The 23,865-nt window shown below is 41.6% G+C and overlaps 1 protein-coding gene and 2 long non-coding RNA genes across 3 annotated transcripts; 2 read left to right on the forward strand and 1 right to left on the reverse strand.

The window, feature by feature from the left end:
• The first annotated feature begins 1,040 nt into the window (after nt 1-1,040).
• Nucleotides 1,041-10,393, forward strand: LOC132232375 (uncharacterized). The gene is made up of 7 exons (XR_009452416.1): nt 1,041-1,123; nt 3,172-3,335; nt 3,756-3,791; nt 4,876-5,113; nt 6,078-7,430; nt 9,235-9,277; nt 10,275-10,393. It is a non-coding gene; the product is annotated as an uncharacterized LOC132232375 (long non-coding RNA).
• A 1,253-nt stretch (nt 10,394-11,646) lies between these two features.
• On the forward strand, nt 11,647-20,130 carry LOC132232376 (uncharacterized). Its single transcript, XR_009452417.1, has 2 exons — nt 11,647-11,724; nt 19,657-20,130. It is a non-coding gene; the product is annotated as an uncharacterized LOC132232376 (long non-coding RNA).
• A 1,475-nt stretch (nt 20,131-21,605) lies between these two features.
• On the reverse strand, nt 21,606-23,758 carry LOC132232377 (F-box only protein 31-like). Its single transcript, XM_059691840.1, has one exon. The coding sequence runs from the start codon at nt 23,307-23,309 to the stop codon at nt 21,762-21,764; it is 1,548 nt and encodes a 515-aa protein (XP_059547823.1). The 5' UTR covers nt 23,310-23,758; the 3' UTR covers nt 21,606-21,761.
• Nucleotides 23,759-23,865: the final 107 nt, after the last annotated feature.

Here is a 23,865-nt window from a genome sequence, read left to right on the forward strand (position 1 = left end):
ATGAAAATGTTGGTACACTTGATGTTGCCCCAGTGGTCCCTTAATTGCATTAAAAATTTAGCATAGTCTATTTTGTCTGGCATAGATTTTCCTATGCCAGCTTTTTAAAAAGTTTGTTTCCATTGTTATGAAATATTGTTTTCCATCCCTTTACTTTCCGTCTGTGTGTGTCTTTTGATCTGAAGTGAGTCTCTTTTGGACAGCATATGTAAGGGTCTTGTTTTGTTATTCATTCAGTCTCTGCATAACTTTTGGTTGGAGCATTTAATCCACTTGCATTTAAAATAATTGTTGATATATAAGTATTTATTGCCATTTTATTCACATTTTTTATCTTCTTTGAAAAAAAGAACCTTTAACATTTCTTGTAATACTGGTTTGGTGGTGATGAACTCCTTTAGCTTTTTCTTGTCTGGGAAGCACTTTATCTGTCCTATAGTTCTAAATGATAGCTTTGCTGGGTAATCTTGATTGTAGGTCCTTGCTTTTTATCACTTATATATTTCTTGCTGATACCTTCTGACCTGCAAAGTTTCTGTTGAGAAAGCAACTGACAGTCTTATGGGAGCTCCCTTGTAGATAACTGTTTTTATTGAGATTTAGATACTTTTCTTAAACTCTTTTTGGTTTAAATAAAACAAATTGCTGCAAGCCTTTGGTTAGTTTCTAGAGTTCTAAAACAGTTGATTCTGACTATGTTTATCAGCTTTTTTGTTGATTTTATAGAGGACAGAATTTTCGTAGGTCCTTAATCTGCCTTTTTTTTTTTTTTGGCTGATATTCACAAGCAGGTCTTTACTGCATAAAATGGTGCTGGGGATCTAAATGGTGTTAGGAATTACCTCTCATGCAGGGTGTCTGCATATGTGAGATCTATGAGACCACCAGATGTTCTTTCCTCCCATAATAGTATATACCAGCATGAAGATTGGGACATACTGTCCAAGCCAGCCTGTTCTAATCAGATAGATGGCTAGACTAGATGACTTTCATGGTTCCTTTTGGCAGAGACTCTGACCTGAATGTTTATCTCCTTACAGATCAGCCCTCATTTTGTAAGAAATAATCAATGGTACAAATGCCTCAGATCCAAACCCATGTTCCAGGCCATCCAGGAAGCCAGGTATGGCCAAACAGACTTCTTTTATTTATAGGTTCATGGCTAGAAATGAGCTCCAGTGGCCTATTTGGTTTCTTGGCAGTGGCAAAATGCCCGCACAATATAAGAAAAGGCTAGTTCATTCAAAAGTGAGACTAAATGTCTCCTCTACAGTGTCCTTAAGAACAACTTAAGATATGCCAGTGTTGTCAGATATGAATTGCTTAATTTAAATTGGCCCCTACAGGAATCTTTATGATAATAACTGAAGGGAAAAATGTTACTTTATCACTGAAAAGTGCTATAGGCTAAACTCTAGGATATTAAGTAGCTGTGGCCCAGCTGTTCATCTCATTTGATAGGAACATCTATGAAGAGGTTCTTCATACCTGCCTCATGTGGCTTGTTTTTGTTCTTCCCCTTTCACTGCGAAGGAAAACACTGTCCCGGGAAAGGACCCCTCCTTGAAAACTGATCGTTGGAGCTCACGCCCAGGCAGGTGGAGTTCCTGAAGTCATCACTTTACCCCTATTTGTAGTTTAAGGCAGCCTGGGTTCTGGCCAACGTTGCTTCAGGGACTTCAGAGCAGACTGGAGCTATTGTGTAAAGGGGTGGTGGTGGTGGTGGGGGGGAGCTGGCATTTAAGCCTTGGGTGAGTTGTTTTCCCTTCCACCCATATAACTGTGTGTGAACAGGCAGTGTGGCCCCTTGGTAATATAGCAGGCGAGACTCTCCCCTCAGGGGGCTAAGAAAACAGTAAGTCAGGCATGTGGCATGCTATGGGAGGTCTTTGGGTAGTAGAGTGAACTCAATACTCTAAGTACAAATACATAGAAATGCTGGGGAAAGTACAACAGGCTTTTAAAAAACTTTAGAGTTGAGTTCAGAGGCCAAAAATTGAAGCTGAAATCAGATGATACGGTGCATACTGAAGCTGCAGGCTACTAGGAACACCTGCCAATACTGAGGCCCTACAGCCTCAGGTCTTACCGGCGTCAGGAACAAAAGACAAGCCTTTGGCACATGTAGTGTGGGGGTTTATGTTGGACCCTGAGAATTCTGTCTCCAGTGAAAGCTGCCAAAGTTTCCTTAGCATGGGGTAAAAGTGTCCCCTGAAAAGGCAATCCTAAGATTAGCCTCATGGATGTGGGAACAATGCTGTAGTCCCTGTGTCGCCCGGAACAGCACACGCTGAGGAGTTAGTGTTGCATGGTTCGAAGCTCCCGGATTCCTGCCTCAATATAAATACAATGCTTTCTGGTGAAAACAAACTCCACTGGGCCTCTCAGGATTAGGACAAATTAAGACCAGCCCAATATTAGCAATTTCAAGCTCAGAGACCGCAGAAACCAACAGTATGATTAGACCTCCAAAGACTTCAGATATTGGGATTAGCAAACACAGGATATAAAATAAGTCTATTTTATTTTTTAAAATTTATCTTTATTATTGAAAGTATTACAAATGTCCCCTTTTGCTTTATTTTTTATTTTTTTATTTCCCCATTGACCCCCTCTACCCTGCACACACCCCTCCCAGGCCTTCACCACTCTATCATCTGTGTCCATGGGCTATGCATATAAGTTCGCTGGTTAATCAATCCTCACCCACTTCCCAACCCCCTGCCCTCCCTCTGAAATTCATCAATCTGTTTCATGCTTCTCTGTCTCTGGATCTGTATTTGTTCATCAGTTTATGTTGCTCATTAAATTCCACATATGAGTGAGATCATGTGATACTTATCTTTCTCTGACTGGCTTATTTCGCTTAGCATAATGCTCTCCAGCTCCATCCATGCTGTTGCAAATATTAAGAGTTTTCTTTTTTACAGCCGCATGGTAGTTCATACCACAGCTTTTTAATCCACTCATCTGCTGATAGGTAATTGGGCTGTTTCCAGATATTGGCTATTGTAAATTGTGCTGCTGTGAACATAGGGGTGCATATATTCTTTCTGGTTGGTGTTTCTGGTTTCTTAGGATATATTCCTAGAAGTGGGATCACTGGGCCAAAACAAGAACCTGTACCATACCCTTGCGAAAAACATGAAAAAAATGTCCATTCTTTTCCAGCACCAAGACAGCGAGGCGCTCTGAGACACCTGCTGGGCCTGTCCTACCTCACCAATGGCTGCAACAAATTCAGAAGCCAACTGCTTGACATGGGGACCCTGCCCAGGCCAGTTGAGCACTTGGAATGTGTCCCAGGTCCTGTCTGTCTCTGTATGGGCCTTCAGGTTAGAGTTTGTTATAGTCACTTTAGCAAGTTCTGTCCTTTCCCCACCCTCAGGTCTTCCACAGTCAACTCTAATCCTTTATTTAGAACAAAGCTTGTCATCTGCATTTTCCTGGTCCCTGCTACTCTGTAGCCACACATTTGAATCCATTTTGATCCAAAATTCTAGTGGGTATTAAATAATGTACTTTTTCTTAATCTTATAACTAGAAATTATAGAATAGCACTACATTAAAACTGCTTATAATCCCTCTAACCACTGAACTATTCTTTTGTGGCCTTTCCTTCTAGTAGTCTATGTTTGTAGACATTAACAAGTTGGCATATACAGGGTGTGTGTGTGTATTAATGTAAAGCTCATTGTAACATTTGAGTGTCTTACTCAAATATAAAAGAAAATTCCCTCTTATTCTCTCCCCAGTTTGTTCCCTAAGACTACTGCAGATATAGGTGAAAAGTAAGTAAAATCAATATCAAGTACTTTGCTATGTTATGAAACATACTTGCTGAAAATGTAGTTTAAAATGTGGGTGCCCCTTTTGACTTCTATGCTTAATACTGCATATTATACAACCTTAGTGGTCGTTTATTCTAAAATTAGCATAGTATCCCTCAGATGTCAGGGTGGGTTTGTGGGTAGTAGTTGGGGCATGGATGGTGTGAAAGAGAATACAAGATATTCTGGGGGGCTGGGGCCAAAATGTGGGTCCTGGCAAGGCTATGATTTGCCTGTAGCATTATCTCCACCCCTCACATGAATAGCAGACATTTAGCATAATCGGATAGGAACATTCTAGAACTGTTGATGGGCTGCCACTATAGTGCAGAGAAACCAAAATAAATCCACAGTCAGCCCTCCTAGGACAGCTGTCTTGGGCTCAGTTGTAGACCCATTCTGGGGACCTCTAGTGTTACTGAGAGGAGGTTTGTGGACATACCAACAAATGCCATCGGGATCTCATTAGCTTCAATGAAATAGACACTAAATTCAATAGACATTGTTACATTATAAACACTACAATTCATCAGTTTTCCCAATGTAAGGCTATAAAAGGGACAGCATAATTTCTTTTTAAAAAATTATTCCCCTTATTAAGATATTACAAATGTGTCCTTATCCCCCCAATGACCCCTCATCCCCCCAATCCTGCCCTCACCCTCACCCCGTGTTGTCCACATCCATCGCTTATGCTTATATGCATGCATACAAGTCCTTTGGTTGTTCTCTCCCCCTCACCCCCACCCTCCCCTACCTTCCCTCTGAGTTTTGAGCATCTGATCGATGCTTCTCTGTCTCGACATCTGTTTTTGTTTTGCCTTCTATTCCACTTGAGCCAGAACTATTGGGAGGCTGGCAATATGTTTAAGCTATAATAATACTGTGGATGTGCTGAATTAAGAAGAGTCATGGATGTAATAACTGTTCACAGGCTTCCAGAGAGCCATCAGCATAGCATGACTAATGTTTGGGAGGGCACAGATCTTGGTGTGTTTGTCACCTTCCACTCTGATAAACTAGCACCATTTGGTTATATTTCTAGCCTTGTTTTTCCTTCCACACCCTCCCTTCCCCCATGTGGGGAAAACTGTCATGGGAACAGATCACCAGACCGAGGTCGCCACTGATGCAGGCATGCTGTTCCAGCTCCTGATATACCCCAAGTCTTCCATCCACAAGACAGCCTGGGCCCTGGCTTGTGCAAGCAGACCCAGGGAAAATACCCCAAACTGAAAATCTACCTCCCTAGACTGAAGAAAGAGGCTGGCCACTGCAGGCTGGTAAGTAATGGGGCTTATTAAGGGAAACTTACATACAAAGTGTGTCTTGGGCAGCTGCAAGATGAAATTGGTTCCTGCCAAGCATCATGGAGAGCCAAGAATTTTTGTAGGGTAAAGTGATAGTCATGGGTACTATCCCTTGTACAGAAAATATCTTTACATGCTTGACAGGAAAACAGCTTATTCCAGGAACTGGCACACAGGAGGAGGCAAGGGAGAGGTGCTGATTTATGTTTGTCTGATCATAACTGCTATTCATTCTGTCTCTAAGGAGGGTTTGTGGAAAGCAACCTCTGTTCTGGCCCAGGCCCAGCTGTGGGACAGAGAGCGATCATATCATAGAACAGTGTCCTTCACACTCCCCCCCACCCCCTTGGGACTGGCTCTTACAATCTCCCTTGCCCCTCTCTGCCGCCAGGTGCTCCGAGTGGTCAGCAAGGGGCTTCAGTAGCAGGGAAGTAGCTTGCTTAATCGCCAATTGACCATATTGGAGAGACAATTGCTGCAACAGTACAGACAGATACAGAAAAGAGAAAAATGAAAAGCAGCAGTCCAGGTATTAGTAACATTTCCCCCCATCAGGACCTCTAGGCCCAAAACCAGTGATTTAATAGCTCACCTAGGCTGGGGGTCAGATCACTTAAAGCATTTGAGTTTTCATACGTGTTAACAGAGAAGCAATAGTAGCAGATTTATATGGTATAAAAACACAACATTCAGTTTGGATGTGGCACAGGAACAGTAGAAATAAATCTAAGATCAGAAAGCTAAATATTTAGTAGGGTCATGACAATTTTATTTGCACCATAATCTTAGATGTTAACATGGCTGCAGCCATGGAAATCTGACCAGGGGAAGTGATTTTTTTCTGGCGTGAGCCGGGTAGGTAAGGAGAAGAATACACTAGGCCAGGACCCTTACCTTCTCTCCTCTTTTAATGTTGCATGAACTGGTCTATGAATAGTGTGTTTCCATGGGTCCCACCAGAGACCGAGCAGTTCTTCCCATGCAGGAGCATGAAGTACCTGACCCATCCCAGTGGAAAGTCCCTTTACAGATTCCGGTAAGTGTCTCTGTTCCAGGGACAATAGGATTTGGTGCCTTGATAGCTTGTTGGCCCTGGCAAACATCGGATCTACTGCTATGTCCTTTGTTTTCTACACCTTTTCCCTACTGGGTGCCTCAGGCTGAGTTCCCAGCCTGACGTGTGGAGAAGTGTGCCCACAGGGTGGTTATTAAATGTATTAGTGGTTGGGAAAGCAGGTCTGTCCACCTGGCCCAAGTAGGTTTTCCAGTCCATAACTTTGCTGTTTGAGGACACCATTTTTCCGTCAGACCAACCCAGTTGCCTGTGGGTTATACAGGAGATGGAATCGCCATTCAGTAACTCTATTGACCGGGTCACTATATTTTAAAGGCAGCCCTGCCTCTGTAGCGATCCACCATCCTATTTGGGTACTATGATGTCCACTCTTCCGGTGTACCCAATCTACAGGGTCAACTGACAGGTCAGTTGCTAATGCATGTATTTTTGCCAAGTCATCTGCCTCCTGGAGGTAGAGACACCTTCTGGACAAGGACATGGAAAACAAGGTCTGCCTCAGACTCTTGCAAGTGAGTCCAAGTATGTTTCTACATCTATTGTCTCCATAAATGCTTGCTCATAATTATTTACTCCTCTGTTTCTACTGTCTAAGCCAGTGATGGTGAACCTATGACACGCGTGTCAGAGGTGACACGTGAACTCATTTTTTTGGGGTTGATTTTTCTTTGTTAAATAGCATTTAAATATATAAAATAAATATAAAAAATATAAGTCTTTGTTTTACTATGGTTGCAAATATCAAAACATTTCTATATGTGACACGGCACCAGAGTTAAGTTAGGGTTTTTCAAAATGCTGACACGCCGAGCTCAAAAGGTTCGCCATCACTGGTCTAAGCCATAACCCAACTGGCTGCACACAGGATCAGTGGCCAAGGTTCAGGTATGATCACCAACCAGACAGCTTGTCAAGCAGCCCAGGTAGTGTCAGTGGATGGTTGGGTGGAAGCTGCCATCTGGGTAGAGGGATTACCCTGGCTGAGCCGTTGGTGTCCCAGGGCCCAGCTGGAAGTTTTCCTCTTCTTTTTGCAGGTTGCAGAGGTTGACACAGGGATAGGAGCAGCAGTATTTGGAAGGTAGTACTCCTATGCTGCAGGAATACTCGCCATGTGGTCAGCATAGGAGCCTGAGCCATGGCAGATGCAGTTCAGCGGAACATGTTGTCAATCCAGTTCTTGATGGGAAGGGAAGTTCTGTAACTCGCTTCTCTTTGGTAAGAGGCTCCGCCCGTGTTAGCACTATCTATATACACTGCCACTAACTGCAGTTCTAGTGAGTGTAACCGATTTCTGCCCCCTTCCACGATAGGGACCCAAATCCAAGGGATGTCCTCTCTTTCTGCTATTTTTTGCCATAATGTCCAGCCCATGCCTTCCCCGGTTACTGAAATATCTGATTCAAATGTCAACCCCACCTGGGGATTCCAAGGGCTTTAATCTAGTTGACCAGTATTTTCGCCTTTTCATAGACAGCCTGTTGTTTGGCTCCCCAGCCCCATATAGGGCCCTTTTAAACCAGGTGATATAATGGCTGAAGGCATTATGCTAAATGGAGTATAACTGTTCACCAGTACCCCAAAATTCCCACAGAAGCCTGTACCTCTTTCACACTTCGTGGTAATGATAGGCTTGTAGGATGTCTGTGACAGACTCAGGGACAATGTGGGTCTTACCTGACCATATGACTCCCAAGAACGTTAGTGCGGTGCCTGGACCTTGAATTTTCTGTGGATTTACTGCCCATCCTCACTGTTGTAGGTGGTTCAGCAAGGCCGCAAGGTGTTCTGCAGCAGAGGCAAATCTTCATAGGTTAACATGTCATCCATATAATGAGCCCACAATCAGAGGCTGGGAGGGAAAGCAATGACAAGTCCCAAGCCACCATCCCATGGCCTGTGGTGGGGCTGCTATGTATGTAAAAAGCCTTGAGGTATACCCCAAGTGGGAAACATTTTCGCACAGTTTGTCACTGTGAAGGCAATAGCCTTAGCCTCGTGGCAGGGGAAAGCATCACCCCTTCCAGAAAATATACACCCAACAACAAGAGCATACTGATAACCCATACCGAGTGGCAGTTGAATGAAGTCCAGCTTCAATGCTTTTGGTACATGGAAGAATGCCAAAACTGAAGAAATGAGGGTTGCCAGGGCCCGGGAAGAAGCGAGCAGCCGCCTCGGGGTGCCCCAGGCCCTGTCTCTTCACTTAATGTCCAGCCATTGTTGACCCACGTTAATTCCCTGATTCAGGAGCAGACTGCTGCCAGTTACAAGGACACCCGACAGCACAAGTCTGGCAATGAGGGGTCATTTTCACAGGAGGAGAAAGGGCTTCATTTTGTTGCTGCTGCCTTTTCATGAAAGTCAACGAGAGCATAACTTTTCCTATGGAAAGGATTCAGTTTTCTTACATAATCAAAGACCTGATTAAGACAACATAAAACCTAGGAAGTTATTTTGATAAAAGATAGAATCTTTGTTTTCTAGGCAGAAAATTTGTCGCAATATCTTATCAGGAGCAGACCCACAGTCCAAAAAACTTCATCCTTTTAACAGAAAGAGGAACAAACTCTAAATCTGCATCAGCTTGCTTTTGATATTTTAAATCCATTTACATAATTAATCCATTTTGAATCTTAGCAGCTTGACCACACATTAAAAATTTTCCCCAAAGTTTTCTTTTCACAAACCTACAATTATTGCTAAAGGTTTCATCTTAAAACCTTTGTATTTGACACAAATCTATATTTAATTTATTCTGAACAATTATGGTTAGGTTACGCACAAAAACTTCATGAGATTTTAGACAAAATCAGCCATGATTCTAAGTTATTCTTATTTATTTTTTTTTTGCCGATAACTCTATAGACAAGTCCAAATTATAGGAATACCTCAATGAAATATTAACACAGTATTAATATGATTTCTAGTTGCTCTGCTAATGTTTCCTTTCTCCTTTCCACTTTTCTCTCAAAGAACAGTGAAGAAACTTTAAAGATTCTGTGATTTTTTATCTTTATAGGAGGAAAAGTTATCTTAAACTGCTTCAGAGGATTCCATGAAGAGTAAGTTTTTTTTTTTATATAACTCTGACTTTGTTATTTCTCCTTCTGAGGAAAAGTAGAACAGCTTTTAGCTTGGTTTCCTGATTACTTAATTAAAAGCTCACAGCAAAAGCTTTGTACGTAATGTGGTGAAAATAAGGGAAGTGCTGAATGTCAGCACTAAGTACTATGAGTTGATGAAGAATGTTGATAATGGGTGATGAATATACTATCATATAGTAGTTTCATCATGTTTCCTGATACACCTATGTATGCTTGAGTATATTTCATTTATATTATACCTCAATTGAAAAAGGACTTGAAGTTTTGAATTGCCTTGACGCATTAAAATATTTTACAATGTTACTAGTCCATTATTTTATGATTAACTCCTGCTTTGGAACACTAGAAAGGGGAGAAAAAAAGGAATGTTCTCACTTATTCATATCCCATATTGAAGAAGTAAGAGACTGTACCAACAGAGTGAAACTATGAAAAAAGCGTTCTAACAGTAATCTGAAATAGCACTAATTAAAATTGGAACTCTGTATACAGGGGAATTGTTAAATTTTATGCCCACTGAAATAGCAAAATAATTATACTTTAGTTACAAAAATAAAGAATGACTTATTTTTAGCATATTTTATAACACCCTACTTAAACGATGAATAGCTGCAATAAAACGCATTAGGCAGATGTGGCTACAGTACTTGCTTTGAATGCCAGCTGGATCTGTAATTACATTTTTGGGGAGATGAAGACTTGAATGGTTGCATAGAATGTGGTACGTAATATTACCTGCCAGCAGTGCTATTGTAGGCACTCTTAATTAAAGAGTACGTTTCAATACATTTAATTTATAATGTGTTTTATTATATTTTTAAATTAAAGATTTATATCCTTAAATATAAAATAGATTTTTATTAAGTATTAGGATATCTATCCTCATATTAAAAAGGAGATAGATATACAACATTTAAAAAAATCTCATCCAATGATATGTTTTTATTTTTTTTAGAGAGAGGAAGGCAGAGAGAGAGAAACATCGATCAGTTGCCTCTTGTACACACCGCGACAGGCGATTGAACCTGCAACCTTTTAGTGTATGGGACAACGCTCCAGCCAACTGAGCCACCCAGCCAGGTACTGTATACATCATTTTTTAATGTGAGATTTGACTTTTATCACATTGCCTTTAACCAAAAATAGAGGCCAGTTCCTGAGAAATAAATCACAGGTTATAGATTAGAGTTTTTAAAATAGTTTGATCAGTAGTTCTGCTATTTCTCTTATTAGCACAGATATGAACAAATTTACCTGCCATTTAAATCTATAATTGAGAGACAAGAAAGCATTTTGGCAGGTGAAAAAGGACAATCAATTGAAAATTAGATGCAAGAGAAATCCCTTCAAAACCAGCATGCTAGATTTTCATATTGTTCAAGATTGTGAGTCTCAGATCTGCATTAAAGGCCAAAAGATGATACTGATTTGCAACTGCCAAGATACGTCTAAGGAAGTCACTTTTAAAGGAGAATGACAGTGAAAGCAATTTTAGGGGTCATCCTCCTCTCGTGTATTTGAAAAGGGAAGTGGGTTAGTCTCACTCTCCAGTTATCCCCATAACCGCTCCCCAGCACCCCCTCTGCCGTCAGCTCTGTGTCTGCACTGTACCCTCGACGGACAGAGTTCAAAGCCGAGGCTGGCTGCCCGGCACACTGTGCCCTGTCTGCCGGCTGCCCTTTCTCTCTCACCTGAACTTTATTCTCTACATATTGAAACCTCCACTTTACTGAAAAAATCAGGGATATCTACAATGTAGTATTATAACAAAGATGTGTGTAGGAGGGAGGAGATATCTTTATAACTGTATGCTAAATGTGACATTTTTGGGAGTGAAAAGGAAAAGCAATTATGGAAAACTCCCCTTCCTAGCTTTTACCTTTCTGTCAGAGGGAACTTCTGTCCCTAATCTTTCCTGTGCAAGTCGCCACCCTTCTTCAAGAGGTTCTGGTTCCTGAACCTTCAGAGGAACTTCCGGCCTGGGAATCTGGCTTTCTCCTCAAGCCTGTAATTCACCCACCCCCCTAATTTGATTCCTGAGTATAGAATAATAATACCACCTCAGTGGGAGTCAGCAGGAGACTGTAGCTAGGAAGTGGCCTGGGACTCAGGAGACCAAAAGTCTGGTCTGGGCAGGAGCCCCACCTCTGAGAGATGTGCTTTCTTAGCCTTTCAAAAAAAATTTACACCCCCCCCCCCACACACACACAGTTCTCATAAGGTGAATGCAACACATTTTTCCATAAATGAAACATTTTCCCAATGAATACAGTAAACCATATTGTTAAACTCAGTAAGGTCAGTTCTCTTTGTTCAAACGTGTTTCTCCAGACAATGCTTCAAGCCGTGGTTTTCAAAGTGTCGTTTGGGACCCCTGGAGGTTCATCGGGCCAAGTTATTTTAAGGTAAGTACTGAGATGTTATTTGCCTTTGCTACTCATTCTCTTACAGTGAAATTCTCCAGAGCCTCTATTGCCATCATCATCCTGACAGCAAATGCAATACATGCTTGTGGATCCTGTGTCTTCTAAAATCTTCCAAAGTAAGCTCTTTGGGTCCTTTATTAACATTTAAGAGTGTAAAAAAGGTCTGAGACCTAACTTTTGACAACCCCTGACATAGAAGGTAATAGATGCAAAGTTACTCATTTCTCCTCCTTGAAACCACAGATTGATCCACCCTGACAGACGCTCTTCAGGTTTATCACAAACACTGGGAGCTTCACAGTTACAGCTTGTCCTTGCCTTGAGCATATCCAAGGCCTGGCCCGATGTCCTTCCCCATAAAACGTCCTAAACAGAGGCTAGCAGAGTGGTTTCCCTTTAGCCCAGAGCTGGGATTTTTATTTTCTCCTTCCTCCAAAGTTGAGATTTTCTTCCCCCAGGAGGCATCTATATCTAAACATTGTACGGAATGTAGTTTCAGAATAAATGAACATAGATATATTACATAGAAAGTCTTATATATAAAATCTAAGAATGATCAGTTTTAACAATAAGAAATCAAGGAATTTCTGTAGATGTTATGCCATTTCTTTAATAGATAAGCATTTACACTCTACAAAATGATAGTAGTTCTAAGGACATATAAGCTTAGTCCTTTAATTTACTAGAGAAGAAAAGTTAAAACAAAGGAAATCTGTTTTTAAAAAATCCAGAGTGAGCTTTAATAGGTTAACTACTGAGAAACTAGCAGGGCTGTTATGTGCCATGAAGTTTGAGAGCAAACAACCAGTCAACATTGACCATCAAATTATAGTTTAATAGTCAGTGCACACTTTTGCTTTTTAGTTTTGAATTTCTATTGGATTCCTTGTATTCTAGCTACCTTAAAAACAGCAGGCAAGAAAAAAAGCCGAACTTATTAATAAGCTAAAATTTGTCTGTAAAGTTGATTTCTGGTATTTCTATTCTATAGGACTTCTATGTACACCAAGAGGTTTCCTGGTACTTTCTTAGAAACCACTTCTCTTCTTAACTATAGGACCTACCTATTATTTTATCCCAGATCCTCAGAGGCAAAGCATAGCTTAAGAACTTATAAAACCCTGCTTCTTACTCACATGCTCTTTACCACTTTAAAAGTTACTTCCTGGTGCCAGATCTACTGCTAACTGTGGTTCACAACCAAAAATAATAGGTCAATACAAAAAGACTTAGGGTATTTATCTGCTGTTTTTCTTAGGACATAACATCTATAAAGGAAAAAGTGATCATGACTATTAGAAATAACATTTAAAACTACAAAAAACGTTATCCTGATAAATGTAAAATACTTTTCATATGTTACCCTCAAATACCTTGCTTTAGTTAAGTCATTATCCCTGCAGTGCAATAGATCCAAAGAACATAAAAACTGCTCATCCAATATTGTTCACATATTGAATGGTATAGCTAGAAACATATCTAAGTCTCTTGAATCATGTCTGTGTGCCTAATGAGAGGGAGGGAATGACAGAGACAGAGAGTGAGTTAGTTTTAGGAGTAGGAAAACAGTGAAGCAATTGGCTAGCTATGCTTTTTAGATCTAGTCTTTGAAGTTCCAAGATAATAAAACAGACTAGACAGAGCCTATTCTCTAAGCTGAGTAAGAGAACAAATAATCCCAATGTTACAACAAAGAAAATAGCTGCTGAAGTTAGATATTATTTATTCTTCTTACAGCAGCATTAGGTGATGAAAGTTTATGTAGATGAATAAACCATTCATTTGGAAAGGAAAGCATACATTACACTGAAATCTAACACAGAAAAATGCAGGTCTTTCATATCCTTAGGGAACATTTTTCCTAACTACATGTGAACTACTAGGCCTTATGGTCTTTTTCAATGAGGTTGTCTTTTCTAAACAGCACCATTAGTGGGAACCCAAGAAGCCCTAAAACAGTCTCTGTTTCCTATAGATTAATGTCATATTAGTAAATCTCAGAGAATACAAGTTATTTGGCCCATTCACTCAATTCTATTAATGCAGGCCCCAATCAATTCAAATATTTCTCTTTTCCCTAATTACTCCCATTTTCCAGTCTCTGCCTTTGCTCATGCCATTCGCAGTACCTATACAGTGGGGCCTTGATTTACGAGTGTCCCGACTAACGAGTTTTTCGAGATACGAGCCGTCTCTTGGCCGATTTTTTGCTTTGAGTTGCGAGCTAAAATTCGGGTTACGAGCCAGCTTCAGATACCCCACCGCTATTTGGCTCAGCGAACATCACAGTGAACACCACAACATCAGCCCAGCATCACGTGTCATTGTCATGGTGAAAACTGATCTGACATACAAGTAATTTGAGTTAGGAGCTCTGTCACGGAATGAATTAAACTCGTAAGTCAAGGCCCTACTGTACTCTCTTTCACAATCACCTTTTCACACCATGGTTCTGGGATTGCCTGTTGCTAAAACCCAGTTCAGAGACTACCCTAAGTTTTGTCTTTTTAAAAAAATATATATTTTTATGAATTCCAGAGAGGGAGAGAAAGAAACATCAATGATGAAAGAGAATCATTGATTGGCTGCCTCCTGTACATCCCCTACTGGGGATTGAGCCTGCAACCTGGGCATGTGCCCTTGACCGGAATCGAACCTGGGATCCTTCAGTCCGTAGGCCAATGCTCTCCACTGAGCCAAACCGGCTACGGCAGTTTTGTCCTTTTAGGTCGGAATAGCACAAGCAGTGAGTAGGTGGGGATCCTGGAGTCAGACATCTCGATCAACTACTTCCTAGTTATGGGCAAGTGAATCTTTCTCTTCACAGTTTCCTCTCTAGTAAGTGAGATTGGAGGTTTAACCTACCACAGGGTTATTGTAAGGATTAAATAACGTATGCAAAGCACTAGGCCGCTGACTGACTGATGCACAGGGGGTTCTCAGTAAGGGCCCGCTGTCATGTTCTTAAAGTGAAAATAATTGCGTCCTCTCCTGGCTCCAATTGCACTTTCTGTTCTTCCTTACCAATCTCTCTCCACCTTGGATTAGTTAACACACACACCAAATTATGTCTTCTCTAAGGATAGGATAAAAACAAAACACCTCCTTATTTTTTTTATCTTCAATAGCCTTTGTATACTATAATAATGGGAAAGCTAGCATTTATTAAACACAAAACACATGCCAGAAATCAAGTGGGCTATTTACATGCATCATCTCATTTCATTTCCATAACCACCCTATGTAGCAAGTAACATCAGTCACCCCCACTTTACAGTTGAAGAAACGGGTTTAGAGAGGTTAAGTAACTTGCTAAATGTTCCACAGTTAATGGGGACTTTCTGATTCTACATCCCAAACTCTTAACAACCATGTTACACTGAATGACCATAATCTTCACCGTAAAGATGCGTATTGCCTCTGCTGTGCAGTGGGCTCTTCATAAATAACCACTACCTTGGAGAGTCATGTCTGACAGTTTTTACTGTGAAGAGTGAAATTAACAAGGAAGTTTACAGAATTGTGTCATGGAGTCATAGAGGGGACCTGCAGTACAGTTAACCCATACTGTTGTATAGAGCTTGGCCCATGGATCAGTGCTTGGCACCCCTGGAGGCCTGCTGGAAATGCAGAATAACCTTGGGCCCCACCCCAGAGACAGTGCATCACAATCTGCATCTTAGTAAGATCTCCAGTTTAAGAATCATTTTTTATAGAGGCCTCACACTGGCAATTCTCCACTTCTTAAGAATAGAAAAAGGAAAGTTAGACTCAGGGGAATTTTCTTTCTAAAAGTAAGCTTTAAGAGATCATGGAATAAAATATGGAAGGAATGTGTAAGAGTGCCTTTTCAGTAAGTTATTTTAAAATGATAAGTGATAGTCTAAGAAACCTCAACTGGGAAAAGAGGGTCTTAGTTCCTGAGTATATGGAAGATTATAATTAGTTGTAGAATATAAGTTCTGAAAGTAGAGTCCTTATCTCATTTATTGTTGTATTCTCAAAGCATAGAAGAGAACCTGGTACGTAGTAGGGACACAACAGATATATGTTGAATGAATAAAGGTATGCTCTTAAGATTCTCAGGGCAATTCAAGTACAGTATATCCTCTAAAAAGAATTGGGGACAGGAATAACTTCTAGAGCAGTGGTTCTCAACCTTCTGGCCCTTTAAATACAGTTCCTCATGTTGTGGTGATCCCCAACCATAAAGTTATTTTTGTTGCTACTTCATAACTGTAATGTTGCTACTGTTATGAATCGTAATGTAAATATCTGATATGCAGGATGGTCTTAGGCGACCCCTGTGAAAGGGTCGTTCGACCGCCAAAGGGGTCTCGACCCTCAGGTTGAGAACCGCTGTTCTAGGTTCTCAAACTTTAGAGAAGTGATTTGTCTCATGTGTTCTAATATGAAAGAGGTTTTCTGCCATTAAGGAGGACACAAGGAGGTGAAGAGAACATAATGTTAGTACCTAAATATGCCTTATATAAGAGACAATTACATATTACATAATGGAAAGAAAAATTATCTTTTCTTTATATGTTCCATTTTCTTGTTTTAGAAAACTCCCGGGCTTAATAAAACCCGAATTTTGTTCTTTAAACATTGCCTCAGAAGTTTTGCTAGGGACAAGGTGATTAATTCTGTGCCGATTTCTAGACACCAGGGAGCACAGCTCAACAGGCCGAATAATAAAGCCAGATATCTTAACACTTACTTTTAGCTCAGTTTAAAGAGAACAGCTGTTTTCACTCCAGTATCTACTCATCATGATGAACTAACGTTGCAGCGTGTCATCTCCTCTTTCGGCATTAAGCCTCCAGGCCAGAGACACACTCCTAACAATATTAGGAAGTAAAACAGTAAATCCGTGTCTGGACAAGTCAGACAGCCTATTAACCCTTCAGTTTATGGTTAAATAGAAGAAATGTAGACACGAAAGGCTTTGTCGCATTGATTACTGGATAACCAAGATTTCTTAACTATCCTTAAGTATCGATAATATCGGATTCATTTACCAATTTCATTGTCAGAATGTTACAGAGGCTGCTGAGGTTTAACTCTCTTGCATTCACGAAAGGAGGAGTAATCTATCGTGGAGTGTTAGAGCAAAAATGTTCCATTGTAAATAGAAATTTTGAAATGTTTTTAGCTAAAGAACTGAAATTAAAGCAGGACAACTTTTATCATAGCCCAACAAAGCCACCTATATTCATGACAACAGCAAGTGTTTATTATTTCTTTGGGTTTCTTATAGATACAACTTACTTTCTAAGGAAGGTAAGATAATTCTAGGATTTTTTGGTTAGTTTTACCATTATGACAAAAGTAAAATGCATAAGAAAAAGAAAAGTTATTTTGTAAGAACTTAATGCTAGCAGGGACATTGTTCCTCACAAACGTTCCTGGCAGTGTCCTGGTTGTGCCTATCTCTGAAAGCCGTCTGCTTACCTCTCAGGTAACTCTCCTGGGTAACCCCAGGGCTATATTTCCTTGACAAGGAAAACTGAAAATATCTGCAGGGGAATGAAACAGTGTCTCAATCTACCAAGCAAAGTAATTCCAAAGGGTTGATGGACGACAGCTAAAAAATGTCAAGTGTTCCCAAAATTAAATAGTTCAGTCATAAATCATTCAACTCAGGCAAGAGCGAAAATAAGAGTGCTTGTCCTAACAGCCACCAGAAAGAAAGGACACATTCCAGCCACAGTGACAACATTGCTTCCTCCGGCAATCCCTGACAGAAACACGTCTGAGAGCACAGGGAGGACAAAATAGAAATATCTACCTTTAGTGGGTGGAACCCCATGACATATTTCCAAAGAGAGAGCTCATGCAGAGGAAAACCAAACCAAACCGTAAAACCAGAACTGCATCTTTCAACAGAAAAATCCCTGACATGCCTATAAAAACGATCAGAGCACTGAGCACAGCAGTCACCTTTGGCTGAAATAGACCAAGTAATTGCAAAGGTATGGGAGTGGGGTTTTCTTGGCAGGATGCACACACCAAGAAAATAAAAGACCTTAAACAGGCGCAAGGTAATAGATGCCAGTTTCATCCTCTAGCCCTGAGTCTGTGCACATGTGCTGGAAGCTACTTAAAAGTCCAAAATGTCGCGTGACCTTTTGTCTATTCTTTTTTATTTTTTTTGGAACTAGCGTTTTGATTGAAAAAATAATACTGTCACTGGCATATTCCTCTAAAACAGTGGTTCTCAACCTTCCTAATGCTGCAACCCTTTAATACAGTTCCTCATGTTGTGGTGACCCCCAATTTCATTGTTACAAATTGAACATAATTAAAACATAGTGATTAATCACAAAAACAATATGTAATTATATATGTGTTTTCCGACGGTCTTAGGCGACCCCTGTGAAAGGGTTGTTCGACCCCAAAGGGGTCGAGACCCACAGGTTGAGAATCGCTGCTCTAAAATGTTGTGTGTGTGTGTGAATATATAATTTATTTGTTTTTCTCCACAAATGAAAGCATACTTTATATATACATAGGTACTATTCTGCACCTGATCTTTTTGCCAAAAATATACTTTGAAAATATTTCTGTTAACTCAAAAACATCTGCTTCACTGAAAGGACTAAATGATATTACATTGATTGGATGTCCCATAATTTATCCAACCAACCATTAACAGTAAAAATGCTTTTATAATTAAAAACAATGCAGGGACCCTCTTTCTGGGGTTATATCTGTATGAATATATCTTTGGATAATTTTGTAATACTGCATTGCTTGTCAAAATTTGTGTTCCTAATTTTGATAGAACTCAATCAAATTTGTTAGAGTTAATCCACCAGCAAAACTTTGAGGTTGTCTGTTTATATATACCCTCACCCACAATATATTTGATCTTTGGAGAATCTGATAGGTGAAATGGCATTTAATTTTTTTTTAATATATTTTATTGATTTTTGACAGAGAGGAAGGGAGAGAGCCAGAGAGCCAGAAACATCAATGAGAGAGAAACATCGATCAGCCGCCTCCTGCACACCTCCCACCGGGGATGTGCCCGCAACCAAGGCACATGCCCCTGACCGGAATCGAACCCGGGACCCCTCAGTCCGCAGGCCTACGCTCTATCCACTGAGCCAAACCGGTTACGGCGGCATTTCATTTTTGTTTTAATTTTAATTTTCAGTGCCATTTGTATCTATTTTTAAAAAATATATTTTATTGATTTTTCACAGAGAGGAAGGGAGAGGGATAGAGAGTTAGAAACATCGATGAGAGAGGAACATCAATCAGCTGCCTCCTGCACACTCCCCACTGGGGATGTGCCCGCAACCAAGGCACATGCCCTTGGCCAGAATCGAACCTGGTACCCCTCAGTCCGCAGGCCGACGCTCTATCCACTGAGCGAAACGGTTAGGGCAGTGCCATTTATATTTAAATGTGAATTTGGCTTGTTTATCTTTCATTGATTTGTAGAAGCTCATTATTTTCCACATTTCATCAAACCTAAGACATTAATTGTAACCAAAAAATCTGTCCTTTAAGAAACAGTGCTTTTTATCAGATATAATTTTTAATTTGAATATATTAAATAATCCTTTTACCCTTAAGTAGGCAGATATTTTTGTCATGTTTCACTCTCTCACATATAGACAGGAAATAAACCAAATTTTTCCAATGTCTGACTCTTCAGAATCATTGCAACAGAGTCCTCCGTGTTCATGGTTTTCCATATAACGGTGTCTCTGTGCAATCAGAGGACTGGTATTGAAGTATTTCTTTTAATCAGTTACTCAAAGAACTAAAAACCTGCAGGGGTGGGCTCTTAAGCTGACATTTAATGTTGTTGACATTCTAGCCTGCTCTTGACCCCAGCCAGCTGCAGGAATGTTGCTAAAGGAGTCTGATATCCCAACCTCCCCTTTCCTCCCACAGACATCTGTTTCTACAGATGACACCAGGAAGCTTCCGGACATCCCCATTCCAGAGATGCTGAAACGAGGGGAAGACGTGAATACAATGAACACAGTTCTCAATAAGAAAACTGGACTTTGCATTAGGGGTTGTAAATATCTTTCTCAGGCTGGTACTTCTATTTTGACTAATATTTTTTATCATCAAGAACGTTTACATGTTCATGTCGTCAAATGTATCATTTTTTTAAATGTATGGCGTATGAATTTTGTGTCTGGAGCTTCCCACAAAAATATTATAGAAAAAAAGCCCATACTTCCCAAGGAACGGGTTGTTTTTTTTTTTGTCTTTTTTACTTTTAAATTTGTGATCTAGGGTATAGGACATAGGGTATGTGTGTATGTTGTATGTTCAGTAGAATGTCTGAGGTAGAATTTCAGCTTTTTCTCAAACTACCCAGGTTTTCCACTGTCATCATATACTATTAAATTTTCACATCTGTGTTGGTTTATTTTATAGTGTAGCTTCCTTTCTTTTATACACTGATCTATCTATATTCTCAGAAAGTATAATACAATTATCTTCTGTAGTGAAACTCTATGAACTATAAATCTTACTGTAATATTAGTGGGCTTTCAATTCTCCTTTTAAGTTTTCTGCCTTTTTGAGTGCTTTCCTCATTAGTTGAAGTTACACTCACTTTACTCTCTTTATTGTCACAATATTGAATTTACATGATTTAGAGAGTTGCAATCTCTAGAATACCAATTTACTGTCTAAGAACAATGAACTCATTCTACTTATTAAAATCTCATTCTATGTTTTTAAACTTTCAAATACATAAGTCCTGTTCACTTATATTGTTAAATTTATATCTCACTATCTTCCTAGTTTATTGTCATTGTGAATAGGTTTTATTTAACATTTTCTAACTAGGTATAATGAGCATAGAAAGAAGCTGTCGATTTTGTAAACATGCTGATTACTCCAAATTCTTCTTAGTTTTAATATTTTTTCCAGCTCATTCTGGCTCCAAAGCCTATACTCTATTATACTCTACTGCATCCACATCAAATGCCTGCTCTCATAGGTGCTTTCTCCTCCTGGAATCTCTCCTCTTCTTCAGTCTTCTCCAGGTTAGCTTTAATGTAAACAGCCACCGGCTGTGCGTTCCCTTTCATGGCCTATCTCTGGCCTTCTGTACTACACTGGTTTGCTCTTGTTTATAGGTGGTCTGCAACTTTAAATATTACATGTCTTGTATTCCCAGCACCTAGTAAAGTGTGCAATCTATTGAATGTGATCAATAAATACCTATTAAATGAAAAAAAAAACTAACACAAAGAATAGAAATTCAGTTTTAAGAGCCCTGGGTTCTATATCTTTGCATTTTATTAGTGGTTAGTACACTTCCCTGCACATAATAAATACTCAATAAAGGTGAACTACTGGCTCACTATACTCCTTATACTTTTAAATATGCCAGTGCATATACTAGTAGATGCTACTTCTTTTAAAATAATCCTTGAAGTTGTTAGGTTTCTCTTAGACTTCTCCTCTCTAGTCCATGGTCGTGCAAAGACAAGCAACAGTTATGCACAGGAATGTATTCAGAGGCTAGAGCTGCTTTTCCTCAGACCCAACAAACATAGGGTTTTGTCATCTTATACCACATGGAAGTGGAATAGAATTGAAAAGTCAAAGCACAGTTGGACATATGAATAATGGAAAGTCACTGACTGAATGAGTATCATCCTTTTGAGGTCCACCATAATGACCACCACTGTTGCTAGTAAGAAAACATCTTAGAATAAATGCCTGAACAACAAGAGGGGGAAAAGGAGAATTGACATCTGCATTTACCCAGCATTCTACACTTCCCTTGACTTCACAATCATTCTGTTCCTACCTTTATTTTTTTAAATATATTTTATTGATTTTTTACAGAAAGGAAGGGAGAGGGACAGAGAGTTAGAAACATCGTTGAGAGAGAAACATCGATCAGCTGCCTCCTGCACACTTCCCACTGGGTTTGTGCCTGCAACCAAGGTACATGCCCTTGACCGGAATCAAACCCGGGACGCTTGAGTCTGCAGGCCGATGCTCTATCCACTGAGCCAAACCGGTTAGGGCATGGACTGAATGTTCTTGAGCATCTCCAGGAAGGCCTGCGGGGATGGTGCCTCCACATTCTGGAAGGTGTTCTGGACCCTGCGGTACAGGAAGAAGTATTTCGCCTTCAGCCGGATGAACCCAAAGTGGTTCTCATCAAACAGGATGAAGACTCCAGGTAAGCAACTGGTGACGGTGAAGCCACTTCCTAAGGTATCAGTAACAGTGTCCACGCCATAGAAACACATCCTGCAGGTTCGGGGGTAGTTCTGGTCTCTTGAGCGCACGCCCGCTGGCAGAACAAACGGGACAGGCTGCTCCTCCGCAGCTGCAGCCCCGGACTCCCCGACGCTGGGCTGGGCAGGGCTCTGCCAGCCATGGCCCTCGCTTTCCTCAGTCCCGTCTTCTTGCTGCTGCTGCTGCTCCCAGATCACCTGCTCGTCAATCTCCTCGACCACGCGGGAGAGCTCGTTGAAGTTGCGGAAGATTTCGCCATCTTGCAGCTGGATGCGGCGCATGAGGTGGATCTCTAACACCTTGGCTGTTCCGGTGACCCTCGTGACCCTGGCATACTTCTCATGGAAGCTGAGCATGGCAATCTGTAGGCCGAAGGCATCGCAGTTGCCCTGGAAGAGGCCTGGCCGGATGAGGTCGTCTGGGAGGCTCGGCGGGAGGTAGAGGCGGCGGTAGGTCAGGCTGTCCTCCTTCACCTGCGCCCATCTCTGTCCGCCCCAAAGCCACGCTGGTGAATCCGCTTGGTGGTCTGTCATCTTGCACAGGGCGGTGAACCTGTCCTTCTCAATCAGAATGTGGCCGTGGTGGGGCCTGCTGAGGCGGCGTTCCATGCACTCCACCGTGGCTGATTTCCTCTCCATCAGGCGAATTCTGAACGAGGGCTTGAAATGCACTGGGCCATGCACATGCGTGTCAAGGGAAAGCTCATACATCCAACCAGTAATGCATAAGCCGTCCACCACAACATTCAGCAGTGTTCTATAGCCACGATCTAGCTGCCACAATCCCAAAAGGTTTCTGTATGAGAACATCTTCGCATAGACTTCTCGATAAGACATACTGATCATCCCCAGGTTCTGCAAGTTTTCACGAATGCCAAACTCCTCCCGGCAGCGCCGTCTCCAGATGCTGTCGGTGTGCAGGATGTGGTGGAATTTGGTGCAGGCCTGGGCCAGGCTGGCCAGGTCGGTGCCCGGGAGCGAGGCGAAGATCTCCACCAGCATCTCCACCGGCAGGTCCTGCAGCGAGCAGTGCGGGGGCGGCATGGGGCTCGCGATTCCTCCACTCCCCGCACAGCACCCCACTGCCTTGACGTGCTTTTCTGCCGGGGCCAGGGCCGGTTTGTCGTCGGCCGCTGCCATCTCAGCTGGGCCCTGGCACTCCTGACGACACCGACGTCCCCGCGAAGAGCCCAGGCCGCAGAGGCAAGCCGACTCCTCCATGCCTCCAGTGTAACAGCCACCACAGTGTGAGCTGCTGCTCCTCAGCCTGGCTTTAAGCTGGCTCATCCCGCCCAAGAGTCCAGCCAGCCCCCAGGGCCTGGCCATGGCCCTCAGAGAGGAGCCAATTGTAGGACTTTAAACCCATACCGGAGGAGAAACCGAGATGGCGGTATGCCGAACACCGGAGATTGCTGCCTCGCACAACCACTTCAAAAATACAACCAAGAGACGGAAAGGACATCATCCAGAGCCACAGGAAGGCTGGCTGAGGGGAAACTCTAGAGAAACGCATACCGAGACTCAGAGGAGGGCGGTGCAGGCCTAAAATACTAAGGTAAAGAGGCGCAGGCGGAGCGGGCTGGCGGCTGAGGGCGCGGTTGCCGCCTTCAATCGGGAGGGAGTCTCAGGCTCCGAGCTCCAGCTCCGGGCGAGTCCTAGGGACCCAGACTCATACGGGAGAAGCGGACCGTCTGGCATCGGTCAGAACCGAGGGCAGCTTTCCCTCCGAGGGGCCTGCAGCGACCACCGGGACACTGAGAAGCAGAGCCCTGTTCCTACCTTTAAAACAACACAAGTAAGGACAGTTATTATCCCAACTTTACTTACAATGTTATTTAAACACTCCAAGACAAAATTATTTTTGCAAAATGATGATGCCAAC

This window comes from Myotis daubentonii, chromosome 4, assembly GCF_963259705.1.
Source record: "Myotis daubentonii chromosome 4, mMyoDau2.1, whole genome shotgun sequence".
In the NCBI taxonomy this organism is placed as follows: Eukaryota; Metazoa; Chordata; class Mammalia; order Chiroptera; family Vespertilionidae; genus Myotis; species Myotis daubentonii.